The following is a 13866-nucleotide window of genomic DNA, read 5'->3' on the forward strand; positions in this document are numbered from 1 at the left end:
GAGGCTGGAAAATGCTTATGTCAATCAAATTTTGCATTGAAAATTCAATTTTGCCTTGTTGATCTGGTATTTATTATTATTCTTAAGGTGTATCTGTAATTATGAAATATGAGAATGGGTGTCAGTTAATCGTTCCTTTCATTTATTTTGTGACACATTATTTTGTGTTTGTGTTGAATTTCCTCTAAGATTCCGAGCTTGCTTAGTTCGATTTTGCAGTTGTTTTTACTGCAATGGTATGATTGAGAGGAATGAAGAATATTGGTTGATATATAACTTTTTTTCTTATAAAATATAATCCCAATTGTTTGTAATCTTACATTTCTGAAGAACGATGACAAGTGGTATCAGGCCAGTTATCCTCCACTCCAAACATAAATTCCCTCTAGATTTCAAAGCTTGCTCAATTTCATTTTTGGTAGTGGCAGAGAATTGAATGAGTGGAGAATTTAGTAGCTTTTAAAAAATATGAAAAAGAAAAAGTGAGGAGTTCTCAACTTATTTCAAAGTGCTAACAGGTTTTTGATTAAATTTTTTTGAAATTAATTACAAACTTGACATTAGTAATAAATTGTAGAGATAATTACATTCCTCTATCTGAAGTTTGGTATAATTACACATAAACTCTCTAGCAACAAGGTACGAGCCAAAATGATATACTGCTATGTTTATGAGCACTGACCTTTTCGTTCGACTCCCAAAAATGAGACATTTGGGAAATATCTAGCCCTCAACATTTGATGAGCAAACTACATGGGTTTGATACCACTCGCCAAGCCTTCTTGCAAAGTAGAGCCTGATTAAATTCCTTGAGACTTCAAAAATCGAGACCACCCTCACTCTTCCTACAACATAACTTTTCCCAAAATACTAATATGACATCATATCTTTTATAGTAAAAAATATCACAAATCATACTTTTAATAACTATCTAACTTTCTTCATAATCAAAATTAAATTTTAGGTTGGGTCTAAATCCTATCACCAACTCTGTTAAAATCTTGAATGACCAATCAAATGAAAGCAAAAAGTGGCTCATGCCCGCCATGGATATTGCACACGCCCATCAACGGCAGGCACGCGAAAACACTGTGCCCCACCAGCTGCACCCCTGTGCTCTGCTCACCCCCAACGTACATTAACTCCCAGCACAGAGTACAACTTCCACACAGCATGATTTCTTCCAATTCTTTAAGCTATTCCTCCCATTCTTGCATTGACTAACGCACGTATATTACATCACTATCCTATCCATCCTTCTCAACTACCCTTATTACTAGCCAGCCCATGCTTGATAATAAATACCTCTACACAATGATTTACTTTGTGTGTAAACTGTTAAGTGAAGCTCTTATAGATATTTGATCAAGAATTGGAGTGAGGGTGAGAGAAAGAAGTACAAAAGTTGGGATCTTGTTGAAGATTGTTTGGTGGGGTGGGAGAGATGAGGGAGCTTAGGCCACTGGTGCACTTGCTGTTGCCACTTTGTGTGCATTGGATTGCTGAAGAGATGACTGTTTCTGTGCTCGTTGATGTCACCACTAATGCTCTTTGTCCAGGCCACAAGACTTGTCCTCAAGCCATCTACATCAATGGCATCCAGCAAACTGTCAGTTTTGTTCTCACCCTTCCACCCCCTCCCCCCTCCCTCATTCTCTAACTCTCTCTCTCTATATATATATGTGTGTGTGTGTGTTCATCATATACACAACATTCATTCAATTCCTTGATCAAGAAGCTTGGACTGTCGAAGTCTTGACCTTTTTCAAGATGAATATGTCCTCACTTTCATATGGGATTTAAAATTCTGTATTAGGGTATAGTTATTAGGTGCACGGGGTGAAGGAGTTGTCTATGAGTCTTTCTTGGTTTGATTTTACTAACAGTGATTTTATTGTTTTCCTTCTTGGCTCATCTGGGCATATCTGGAGTTTTTCCTTTGTTTTATTAAGTGTCTGATCTTGATTCTTGATTGTAGGTGATTTTCGTTGGTTTTCTTACAGGGTACCTGATTTTGAGTCCAGCTGTATTTTAACTAAGAGTGCAAGTTTGAAACATCTTTGGGTTATTTTTGGCCTGTAGGGGCTTAAAGACGAAATTGATATTCTTTATATGATCTAAGTAAGAGTATTCCTTGAGATTAGCTTCTGATTGTGATGTATGCTCTTTAGCAGATTATAAAATTGCTCACTTTTACTTGCATGACAGTGATGACACTGACCGTCCTTTAGTTTAATAAGCATACTCAGTTTTTTAAATGCAGATTATGAATGAAAATGTCTATTAGTTGGCTTTCTCTCCTTTTGTGTTATTTCCTCAAGAGCTTCTTTATTCATTCTCAAAGTTCACTTGAAATTACTGGCTTCCTGAATGTAATAAGCATTTGTTACATGTAGAATCACAACATGAGAGTGTTTAACAAGTCAAAGACTCACTGATGTAATGCCACAATCAATCATATTTCTTAAGAGAAAAAACAAGTGATCATTATGGAATATGCATCAAGGAACGTGCTGCAGTGAACATCAATTTCATAGTCTATAGAGAGAGAGAAAAATATCTGTTGATGGAGAATTATTTTTCCCTTTTCATTTTTGTGTGGTCCCAATTTTTTAAGAAGGCGGCCAATAACACATAAGTGTTTTAGTTGAGTTCTACGACAGCATCTACGTTGGTTTATTATCTACATATGCTATGAGTCAACATCAATATGACATATCTTTCCTTTTTCTTTTTTAATCTTGAAAGAAGAAAAGTATTTTATTGCGGATGAAGGTTGCAGTTATGCACTGATTGGATCTTGGAACAAAGAAAAGTCATGATTTCTTTGATGAATAAGAAACTCATGGTTAATGGCACTGTCCCTCCAGTGTATGAAACTAATAGTATGAAAATTTAGTGGTTGAAAGGTGAGCTTGAAACTTGTCACTTCTGTGCTTGAGTCCTTACTTTGTCGTCAACTTTTAAACTTTGAATTTTGAGCTGTTTAGATGCATGAACTTTCTCATATTTAGTTGATAAAAAGTTAACTCAGATAAAGATTGATTAATTTTGTCAGTAGACTGAGTCGACCACACAAGAAAATTATTTAGCCGGGCATGAACCATGTCACGCTTAGTGCAAGCAAAATGGCTATCCTTTTTTCTAGGACATCGGTCGTCTCCAGTAAAGACAATTTATTTTAGATGTCAGTCCTCAATACATATTTGCTTCTTTGTTTTCTCCTCAATTGTCCTCTTGATTTTCTAATGAAGCTTCACATGTCATTTTCACTAAAGAGCTAGCTTGCTTTGGCACACTGTAGACAAATATTATCACAAATGTAGAACTATATGAAAGGAATATAAGCTTGTCTCTGTGCTTGTAGGTTGTTGGAATATTCAAGATGATAGTTCTTCCACTCCTAGGTCAGCTGGCTGATGAGCATGGGCGTAAACCGTTGCTTCTTATCACTGTTTCCACAACTATTGTTCCTTTCAGTATGTTTCCTTAAACATCTTTATTGTCTGCGATACTTTTTTTCACATGGTTAAGGATGAAACCTGGAATCCATATGGTGAATTTTTCATAATTTCTTATAAACGCAGCTCAGGATTAGATAGTAAATGTGCGTGCTTGCTGGCACACAAACTTTAAATACTACTTCTCACTAGTGTAGGCATGTACAGAACACACAATTAATCTGGATAATGGTATCTGTTCAGCCTCAGTGAGTAGCCATTGATGAGAATAGCTTTACATCTGTTTATAAAAATCAAGCGCTTTAAGATATATCACATCACTTGTATACATTCTCTAGATCAGTTACACTGTAATCCATCTACATGCAGATTCCTTACGAGCTAAAGATTGGAAGAACAAAAGAATGCCAACCTTCAACCATATTCTGTTAAGCTAATGAATTGTAATAGCTTGTTATTATAGAAGACTCATCTTTAGAAATGCACATATTACCTTTTGAGAACCATACACAATGACGACTAATACGACTGTCCTTCAGTCTGAGTTGAGCCTCCAGATACAGCTAGGAACCCTGAATTCATCTCAAATTTATTCACTAGCCCACATGCATGCTTTAAGATGGTGAAAAGTTTTGAGACTGATGATTCCCTTTCCGATTTTGATCCTAAATGAGGCGACTCTCATATGACAATTGAGATTACTGAGTATAAGATATCTCCTCATGTTCAATTATACCTTTTTAAATTGGAATACTAAATTGTGAAACCTAGAATGGTTCTACCCACCAAAAGTTATCAATAAGTGCTTATAAAGAGTTATAGTAATCGCAAAGATTCTTCCCCATCACGTCATGCTAGTCTGTGATGCCCATGTAAATCTTGCAATGTGAACTAAACTAGTTCATGACTTAATGATGACAAAATTTTAGAAATATGTTTCAGGTCATGCATTTTAACCTTGTAAGTATTGTAATTTATCATTGTTGAAATGCATCTTTGTCTTATTGGTATTCATCTTTTTTCAGCTTTACTTGCCATCAATCAATCAAAAGCTTCTATATATGCTTACTATGTTCTCCGGACCATTTCTTATATCATAAGCCAGGGGAGCATTTTCTGCATTTCTGTTGCTTATGCTGTAAGTTCATGCTTGTTATCATCGAACATGACCTGGAGGCATGATAATTAGAATTACCAACTCTTTGACAATATTTCAGGCAGATGTTATTGATGACGACAAGAGGGCTGCTGCCTTTAGTTGGATCACAGGCCTGTTCTCTGCATCACATGTCCTTGGAAACATCCTGGCACGTTTTCTTCCCGAAGATTACATATTTGCGGTACGGTAATGTTGTAACACTTTCTCCTCTTTTTTTAATCCCTTACTTTCACATTCATGTCACTTTCCGTCCAATTTCAGGTGTCAATAGCTCTTTTGATCTTTGTTCCTATTTATATGTCGCTGTTTCTGACAGAAACAGTAAGACCAACTAGAAAGCCAGACCAGCATATCCCTTGCTTAAACAAGGCATTTAAGATTGTTCAAGAACGATATTACTCAATGAAGCATGCTGCACATGTTGTTACCAGCAGGTAGATCATGACAAAATATGGCTGTAACTCTGTTCATGCTTAAACAATAGCTAAGTACCATAACCTATGCGGTTCCTAAATAATATTGATTTTCTCCTCAGCTCAACGCTTAAGCGCATTTCTCTTGTTTCCTTCTTCTATGAATTGGGGATGTCTGGCATCAGCAGTGTCTTATTGGTATGTCTCTAACTGTGAACAATTTCTACTATTGAATGAAACCTTCTTTTTTCTTTTCCTGTTACTGGGAGATGATCATTGCAAAGAAAATACAATCATTTCTTCAAATAAGAGTTGATCAAATATGTTATTCTATAGCTCACTTATCTGCATATTGCACTAACTCTTCTGCAATAATACTTCCCAGTTCCCTTCTCTGTCCGTGTAGAAAGTTACGGCTTCTTATCCTGAACATCATTTAAGCTATACTATTAGCAATAGCGAAACTTATTTTAGCTGTAAAAAGACTGCTATAATTTTAACCAACCAACTTCGTAGGCATGGAACATTGGGTCCTATTTGAAATCATCTGTTTGCAATATAAATCACGTGATCAACTTTATTTACCTTAGAAGCTCTGTTAACTTTCCTCTATGACCTTGCAGTACTATTTGAAGTCAGTTTTTGGTTTCAACAAAAATCAATTATCAGAAATCTTGATGATGGTTGGAGTCGGCTCAATTTTTTCTCAGGTAACTGGTTATTTGTTCACAAACTACAAATGATACTTGACACAGAAAGTGAAAATTCTATATCACTATACTTTGCCATCTCAATTCATATTGTTTTTTGTATTATCTTGTTATTTGCTAAGTAGGTCCTAGTTTTAGACCTTTTTTTTGTGAGTGAGGTAGGGATTGTTTCACTTTTCATACCCAAAGTATACCCTTTTTCAGTTTTGGTATCTCAGGTTTCGTCATCGGACTTAGTACCCAAAGTTTTTAGTTTTCTCTGCTTGAGTACCCTCCATTAAGTTGGTCAACCTAATTTTGGAGGGAATAGTCTTTCTGGGATCAGGTCTTATATTAGGAAGTCTGGCAGTAGTATTACTTCCGAATCCAATTTTTTCGGCATTTTCATTGGGATTGGTTCTTTTTTGTATATCCTTATTCTATATTTTATTGAACTCGTATGTTGTAGCTGCTGCGTGGCTCCTTATTTATGTAGGAGCTATAAATGTTTTAATTATTTTTGTTGTGATGCTCATGAATGGTTCCAAATATTACAAAGATTTTGAATAAAATGGAAGTCAATCATCCCTACATAGACAAATTCCGGCCTAATTTTCCCTCCAAAATTAAACAAACGGTCAACTTAAGGAAGGATGCTCATGCAGATGAAAATTGAAAACTTTAGGTACCAAGTCTAATGACTTGGAAACCTAGGGTACTAAAACTTATACTTTGGGTATGAAAAGTGCAATTATCTGAGGTACTAGATTTTGATACCAAGAATACAAAGAAAAGGCCTAGATCAGGTCTAAAGTTCCATTGCTCTCCATAGGAACATCTAACATGAAATTTTATATTGTTTGGCATTTATTTCATAGAAGAATGTCTCGTATTGTTTATATATCGGTACTGTTCGAACTTTTCTTTCATGTATGACCACCCTTTTTGTGTATTATCAACTTCAGAGTACAGCCCATGCAGATAGTACTATTCAGCAAATGTCTTTATGAATTATCCGTAGGCTATCTGATTAGCATCCTTGCGGATTTTGTTCCTCAAATGTTAATAACTCTTATCTCATGCTTTCTCAATCACGTGTTTCAAGATGCTGGTGCTTCCTCTACTCAACCCGTTGGTTGGAGAGAAACTGATTCTCTGTGCAGGCTTGCTCGCATCAATAGCATATGTAAGTTGCTTAAATAAAAAGGATTTGAAATACTTGCTGCTTGAATTTTTTTCTGACAACGTTCTCTTGCTGAAACGAAATGGTCTCACAAAAAGGATTGTTTATGCAGGGACTACTCTATGGCTTGGCATGGGCACCATGGGTATGTAACTTGCATTCTGAACCCAAGATTCCGCGCATGTTTTTCTTTTCGTTTTTGTTCCAATCCCATCCCGAATTTATGTCAGTTGGACGTCGTTCAGTATTTATTCTCCTTTCTTTCAACAGTACATCCTAGTATTTCCTCGATAATGGTAATGGGTAATTTGTGAAAGTTATTAGGCAACGGTAAAGTTTATCTTAAATATGTCATGTGTTTGATTTTCTTCATAAGTTGATCATAGCTATAACTTCCAGTGCATGCAATGTGAATTTCTCCCATCCACTTATCAATCATATATCACTGTTCTTGACTGGCAGCTATGCTGAAACAGGTACCGTATTTGAGTGCTTCTTTCGGAGTCATCTATATCCTTGTGAAACCTTCTGTGAGTAGTTCCCTCTAAACTCTGTTTTCCCTGCTACTAGAGCTGTAGCTACTATGTCAAGGGACCCGACTTTTATTTGCTTGTTGGTACCAATTTCTCATCCATCGCGCTCATTTTTTTAATCAATGGCAGACTTATGCTGTGATATCCAAGGCCTCAAACTCGGCGGATCAGGTTAGTCTACTGACAAATGCTTGATTAACTTTAAGGAGAAAGTCACTGAAAATAGCACCTGAGTCTACTTGCTTTTTGTCAATTAGGGGAAAGCTCAAGGGTTTATCGCTGGCGTGCAATCCATTGCAAGTCTGCTTTCGCCACTTGCAATGAGTCCACTTACGAGTGAGTTGACTATTCTACTTCTCGCTCTCTCTCTATACATGTATATATTTCAGTTAGACCTCAAAAAATAGAAAATTAAGCAAATTCTCTCAACTCAAATACTCTTGTTTTGTACTATCCCAGCATGGTTTCTATCCAGCAATGCTCCCTTCAACTGTAAGGGTTTCAGCATCATATTTGCATCCATAAGCATGGTAAGCTCAACTAATCCTACACGTACTACAACGAGCCTTAACATGCAACTCGTTGTGCATGTTACATATCACGTAATCGGTTGTTCTTTAGGTGATTTCGTTGTGCTGTGCTTGGACGCTAAAGCTAGACGTCCCGACCAACAAGAACGTGGAAGATACCAGGGAAGATATCGAAACACCACTTCTGTCGTAAGGATTGATGAATACTATAGATCTACCTATCTTTTGACATGAAGGGATGGTTTAAAAAGTTAGACGTTGAGCTAATAGTCTCTGCATCTGTCGGTTTGTTTTAGTCTGAAAGATCATACGTAGTTGAGAAAGTGCAAGAAAGATCGATACTTGAGACTGTCGTATTCTGATCTGAGCTTGTAGTGATTCTACAACGCGTAGATTAAGTAGTTCCATGTAAATAAGCCGTATCGTTATGTGTTCTTCATAGACAATAAGCTATATATGTATCTTGTGGATTTTGATCCATCCTTGAGAAGAGTTGCATTAATTTACCTCTCCTTTTCAGGATGTCTGTAAGTCTGTAACATTATATGATTTGTGAAGTAAGCAACTGCTGAAGCATGGTTTAGATGTTCTGTCTATGTTGATTTTAGGGAAAATGGAGGTTGAATGTGTTCTAGTTAAGGTAGATGTTGATTTTAGCGAAAATTGAGGTCGAATGTGTTCTAGTTAAGGTAAACAATAGTTGAGCTTAAGTAATTTGATATTTTTACATGTAAGTTTTTACTTATCTAATGAAGTTGAGCTTAGAATTACGGACAACAAAATCGTGTCTAATAGTGGTGGGTGGGGGAGGTCATAGAGGAGTTCAATTCGATTAATCGAACCGAAATATTCTATTCAGTAAAAAACTGAACTTATTTCGATTCGGTTTAATTTTTGTGCCGAACTAACAAAAAATTCAAAAATAAAAATAATATAATGTTAAGTTATTAATTATATAAATTATTTATTAATCAATAATATAATAATTAAGTATGTTTTTACTATAACATTATTATTGTTTGTTTTAAATACATATATTTAATAGTTGTACATTAATTTTTATTATATTTATATATATTTTAAAATTCGATTTGATTCGGTTATGTGGATTTTCGATCGATTTATTAAAATAATTAAAAATTTCCTTATGTTTTAAAAATAGCTAACGCCCTGTATTTTAATAAATTCGGCAAAAGTTCGCTCTTTTGTTAGAAATTAACAGAAGGTGGGTGCACGCGCCTGAAGTGCGTTTGAATTTTTTTTTTTTGTGTATTTTGACCTTTTTTGTTTTGCTTTTATTGACTAAAATGTCCCTATATTGTATCTAAAATTATATTATTATTGCGATTGAACTTGATTTTTTTTTTTTGTGTATTTTGACCTTTTTTGTTTTGCTTTTATTGACTAAAATGTCCCTATATTGTATCTAAAATTATTATGGTCAAATTGACTTTTTTTTATTTTCATCTCTGCTAAATATACAATTTGTTTATTCTTAAACATATTTATAGTAAATTTCAAAATACAAAAAATAAAAATTACTAAATTTTATTTTTAAAATTTAGATTTCTACATTAATATAAATAGTCTTATAATAATTATAAGTTATAGATTCATTTAAATATAAGAATTATTATAATTATCTATTTTTTAATTAATTAAAATATGTATTTAAATTAATTTAATTATAATAATTATTATAATTATATAATACTGTTCATAATTAATTATAATATATTTATTAATATAATTAAATTAATTTAAAAAATTAAACAAAAATTGGGAGAGACCGCAACGTGGTCCCCATCTGTGGGGGCGGTGGGGTGAGGGTAGAGGTGATTGGGGAGGGGGTAGGGTGGGGGGAGTTAATTTTGTTTTTTTTTTTTTTTTCAAATTTTTTTTGTATACCATTGATCTTGTGTCTAAAATTATTGATCAGATCTGATTACTGTGGTATAATCAATACAGATCCAACGATCAACAAAGTAAAAAATAATATATATTAAGTAAGCGTATAACGATTATTTTATCAAAAAGTTAACGTTGTTAGTTATATTTAACGGAGATGGACGATTGAGATGAGTTTTAAAATACACCCTCTAAATGCAAAATTATACTTTTTTTCCATTTACACCCTCTAAAATTTTTTGTTTACACCTAATCCTCTTTTTTTAGGATTTTGACGAAAAATATTGACGTTAGCAAAAAAATATTATATAAATTTTTAATTTTATCCCTTATATAATATTCTCATGTAATAATTTTGTACTTATAAGGGGAAAATATAAATATTAACACCTCTCTCTCTCTCTCTCTATATATATATATATATATATATTATATTTATTTTTTTATAAGTACAAAAATATATTTACTACATATAATGGAATATATATTTTTTTCTTTTTGAGTTATAGTTAGAGAGTTGGGACTGTATAATCGGGCTGGCTCATGTCATTAATCAATTGTACATTCCAAGAGTATTTGGATCCATTTGTAATCATTTTTATAGATGACATCTTGTTGTACTAGATGAATATAAATGGCATGACATATCATACGAGCTATGTGATGTATGATATAATTGGTAATGTGACGTATCATACGAGTTGTGTGTTGTTTGATATGCTTGATGATGTGATATCATACGAGATGTGTGCTTTGTGATATCAGAAAAAAAGAAAAGAAAAAAGAATATTTGATTGAAATGATAATAGCGGGCAAAGACCGTTGGGTGATGTATTTCAGCTTTAGATAAGCAAGGCCCAGAGAAAATAGCTGTTCTTATTGAGTAGGCAACTCACTTCTTACCGCACATTTTTTGGGAGAAAGGTCACATTGACTAGTCACATTAGATCTTAAGTCATACCACCAATCTTATTAGGTGGGTTAGACAGATTATGATTAAAAAGGGTGTACGATAATCAGTGATAATTAAACGTAGTGTCGTAGGTGATGCTATAGACCCAATCCTCCTTGAATCAATGGTTTACATAAAATTATACAGCTCAAGATGTTTATACTTTTGACAATTTATATTGATCTCTTACTACCTTTGTACTCTATTTTTTATGATCTTACTGACTTAAACAATGTATTATTATAACTGGGGATTTTCCCATAAAATCTTACAGCTCAAGATGTTTATACTTTTGACAATTTATATTGATCTCTTACTACCTTTGTACTCTATTTTTTATGATCTTACTGACTTAAACAATGTATTATTATAACTGGGGATTTTCCAATGAGGTTTTATGATTTTTTGCCTGGTCATGTTAATTTCAAAATTACTAGCTTATCCCCGATGTAATTAGGTCATATGCAAGTTACAAGCAATTTTTCAATCAAACTGACTGAAAATGACTAGAATTGTAAAAATTTTAAAGTTACAGGACTAAATTATAAATATTAATTCGTGCAGGATAAAAGATGTCACGCCTAAGTTACAGAGCTAAAATTGTATTTTTTACACTAATGAGTAATACTTTATGTTAATTGCACTTGATTTTGTAATTTTTATTAAAATTCTTTTACTTCTCCCAACTTAGAGCATTAAAATTGCGTTTTTCCCTCATCAAATATGCCCATCTTACAACCACTAATCAAATAGTTGATTGATAGTTAGTAATATTTGATTCATGATTCGGATCAAAGTTTTTACACTTTTCATTGAAACATGATTTTATTTTTTTATTTTTTTAGATTTTCGATTCCATTAAATGAAAATATATATTAATTTTAATATTTTTAAAAATAAATTATATTAATATTTTATTCAATAACAAAAATTTACATAATTACCTCGTAAAGTGTGTTATATTAACACCTCCACAGGAGTATATATACCTGTAATTTCACAAAAAAAATATTTATGTAATTAAACATAACTTTAAGTAAGATCGATATAATATATCCTATATATAAATACATAATCATAGTTAATTGTTATGATATTAATATATATATATATATATATATACATATAGATATATTTAGTTATAATGAAGATCCAAAAGCATATAAAATAACTTTGAATTATAATTAAGGAAAATTATTGTTTTGGTCCTTTAATTTTACCCTTTATCAGATTTAGTCCTATAAGTATGTTCATTAACTAATTAGTCCTGTAAGTTTGCAAAATAATCAAATTAAGTCTAATTAATGTTTTCTTTTAAATTTTTCAACAACTTTTAAAATTTATGCCTGAAATTGCACGCGTGGCAAAATTTTTGTTGAATTATCCGGCCACTTATCCAGCTGTACCCTCCATATGTAATAAGTTCTGGAGGAAGAAAACAGGTTTCTTCCCTCCAAAACATGTCCTACATGGCTTCCAAGTCATGTCCAAGGTCACATAATATTAAAATCATCAAAAAAATTATATAACTCAACTGCCATATTACCTCTTTTCGGGCAAAAATACAAAATTTCGACCATCGAAGGACTACATCTAATAGAAGGTAAAATTAAAGGACAAAAATTAATTTTTTCTTATAATTAAAATACTCAGAAATATAATGAATGGGAATAATATAATTTCTTTTTCACGAGTATTGTGTATGATTTAATTTGAAATATTTTCGTTGTGTTCACCAAATGGTAAACTACATCGACACTTCTTTATATTATGTTTAATTACATAAATATTTTATATTTTTTATAAAATTACAAGTACTCTCGTATAGGAAGTGTCAATACAATTTATCTCAAGGAGCATATGTCCTCGTAAAATTTTACATTTCAATAGAAAGTGTACAGCCATATATATAACTGAAGAAAGAAAAAAAGAAAAGTTAGTCCCATGAAAATTAAAAGAACAAATTACATCTGACATTCCTTGAAGTTAGGTCTAATTATATAAATACATCATACATTTTGTAAAATTACAAATACTCCCCTATCAATGCAATTTATTTCAAGGAGTGGATGTCCTCGTAAAGTTTTACTTTTTTTAATAGGAGGTGAACAATCATATACATAACACAAGAAATATAAGAAAAAATAAAAAGACAAATTACATCGATACTCCCTGAAGTTAGGTATAATTATACAAATACCTCATGCCCTTCATAAAATTACAATTGGCACCCCCTTTATCTATGTAATTGATCTCAAGGAGTGTGCATCCCCATAAAATTTTTACTTTTCAATAGGAAGTATATATTTATAAATACAATTATAATTTCAGAGATAATATTTATTATTTTACAAAAATTAGAGGGTATTTATGTAAAAATACCAGCCCATCACAAAATCACACAAAGCTTGATTTGAACACATACGTAGGATCCAAGCAAAATGTAATGCAAAAGCACATCTCTCCTTAACGTAGCACACACACACACTGCACACACACGCACCCCGCACACGCACACACACACACACCCCAACAACCCCCCCCACAACACACACACACACACCATAATTAAACCAAAGGCCAATTAGCACTCAAAACAAATGTTTTTAGGCCTTTCATCTTTGCCTCATTTTCACCTAATCATTCCTCACCACCAAATCTTCTTCTTCTCCCCAAGAAAACTACAACAACTATTAGAGTCTCTCTTGTTTTTGTTTTCTTTTGTCCGAACAACCTCCTATATTTTTACCTTTTCAGGGTAGGAATATTGGAGTGGGCAATTTGTTGGTTGTTGACACGAGCATCCATTGCTCGATTGGTAACGTCGAGATATTCAGAGTTCTTGGAAAATTGATACTTTGTTTCTGAGAAACGAGGAAGAGGGAGGTACATATCAACGTATATGGCGGAGGAACAGAGGTGGCCAGAGGCGGGACGGATTCTTCGGCAGCCCCACCACTCTCAACCTCTGTTCCAAATGCTACACAGATTACTGTATCAAAGAGCAACAGGCGAAGCATGCACAAAGGGCGGTGGAA

At 33.2% G+C, this 13866-nt stretch overlaps 1 protein-coding gene across 1 annotated transcript; it reads left to right on the forward strand.

The window, feature by feature from the left end:
- LOC105161056 (hippocampus abundant transcript-like protein 1) lies at positions 1072–8553 on the forward strand. The gene is made up of 14 exons (XM_011078622.2): positions 1072–1609; positions 3368–3479; positions 4487–4599; positions 4679–4801; positions 4882–5054; positions 5156–5231; positions 5657–5743; positions 6828–6908; positions 7018–7050; positions 7382–7435; positions 7568–7609; positions 7696–7774; positions 7898–7968; positions 8060–8553. The coding sequence occupies exons 1-14, from the start codon at positions 1445–1447 to the stop codon at positions 8159–8161; spliced, it is 1311 nt and encodes a 436-aa protein (XP_011076924.1). The 5' UTR covers positions 1072–1444; the 3' UTR covers positions 8162–8553.

The sequence above is a fragment of the Sesamum indicum genome, linkage group LG4, assembly GCF_000512975.1.
Source record: "Sesamum indicum cultivar Zhongzhi No. 13 linkage group LG4, S_indicum_v1.0, whole genome shotgun sequence".
NCBI classification, from domain to species: Eukaryota; Viridiplantae; Streptophyta; class Magnoliopsida; order Lamiales; family Pedaliaceae; genus Sesamum; species Sesamum indicum.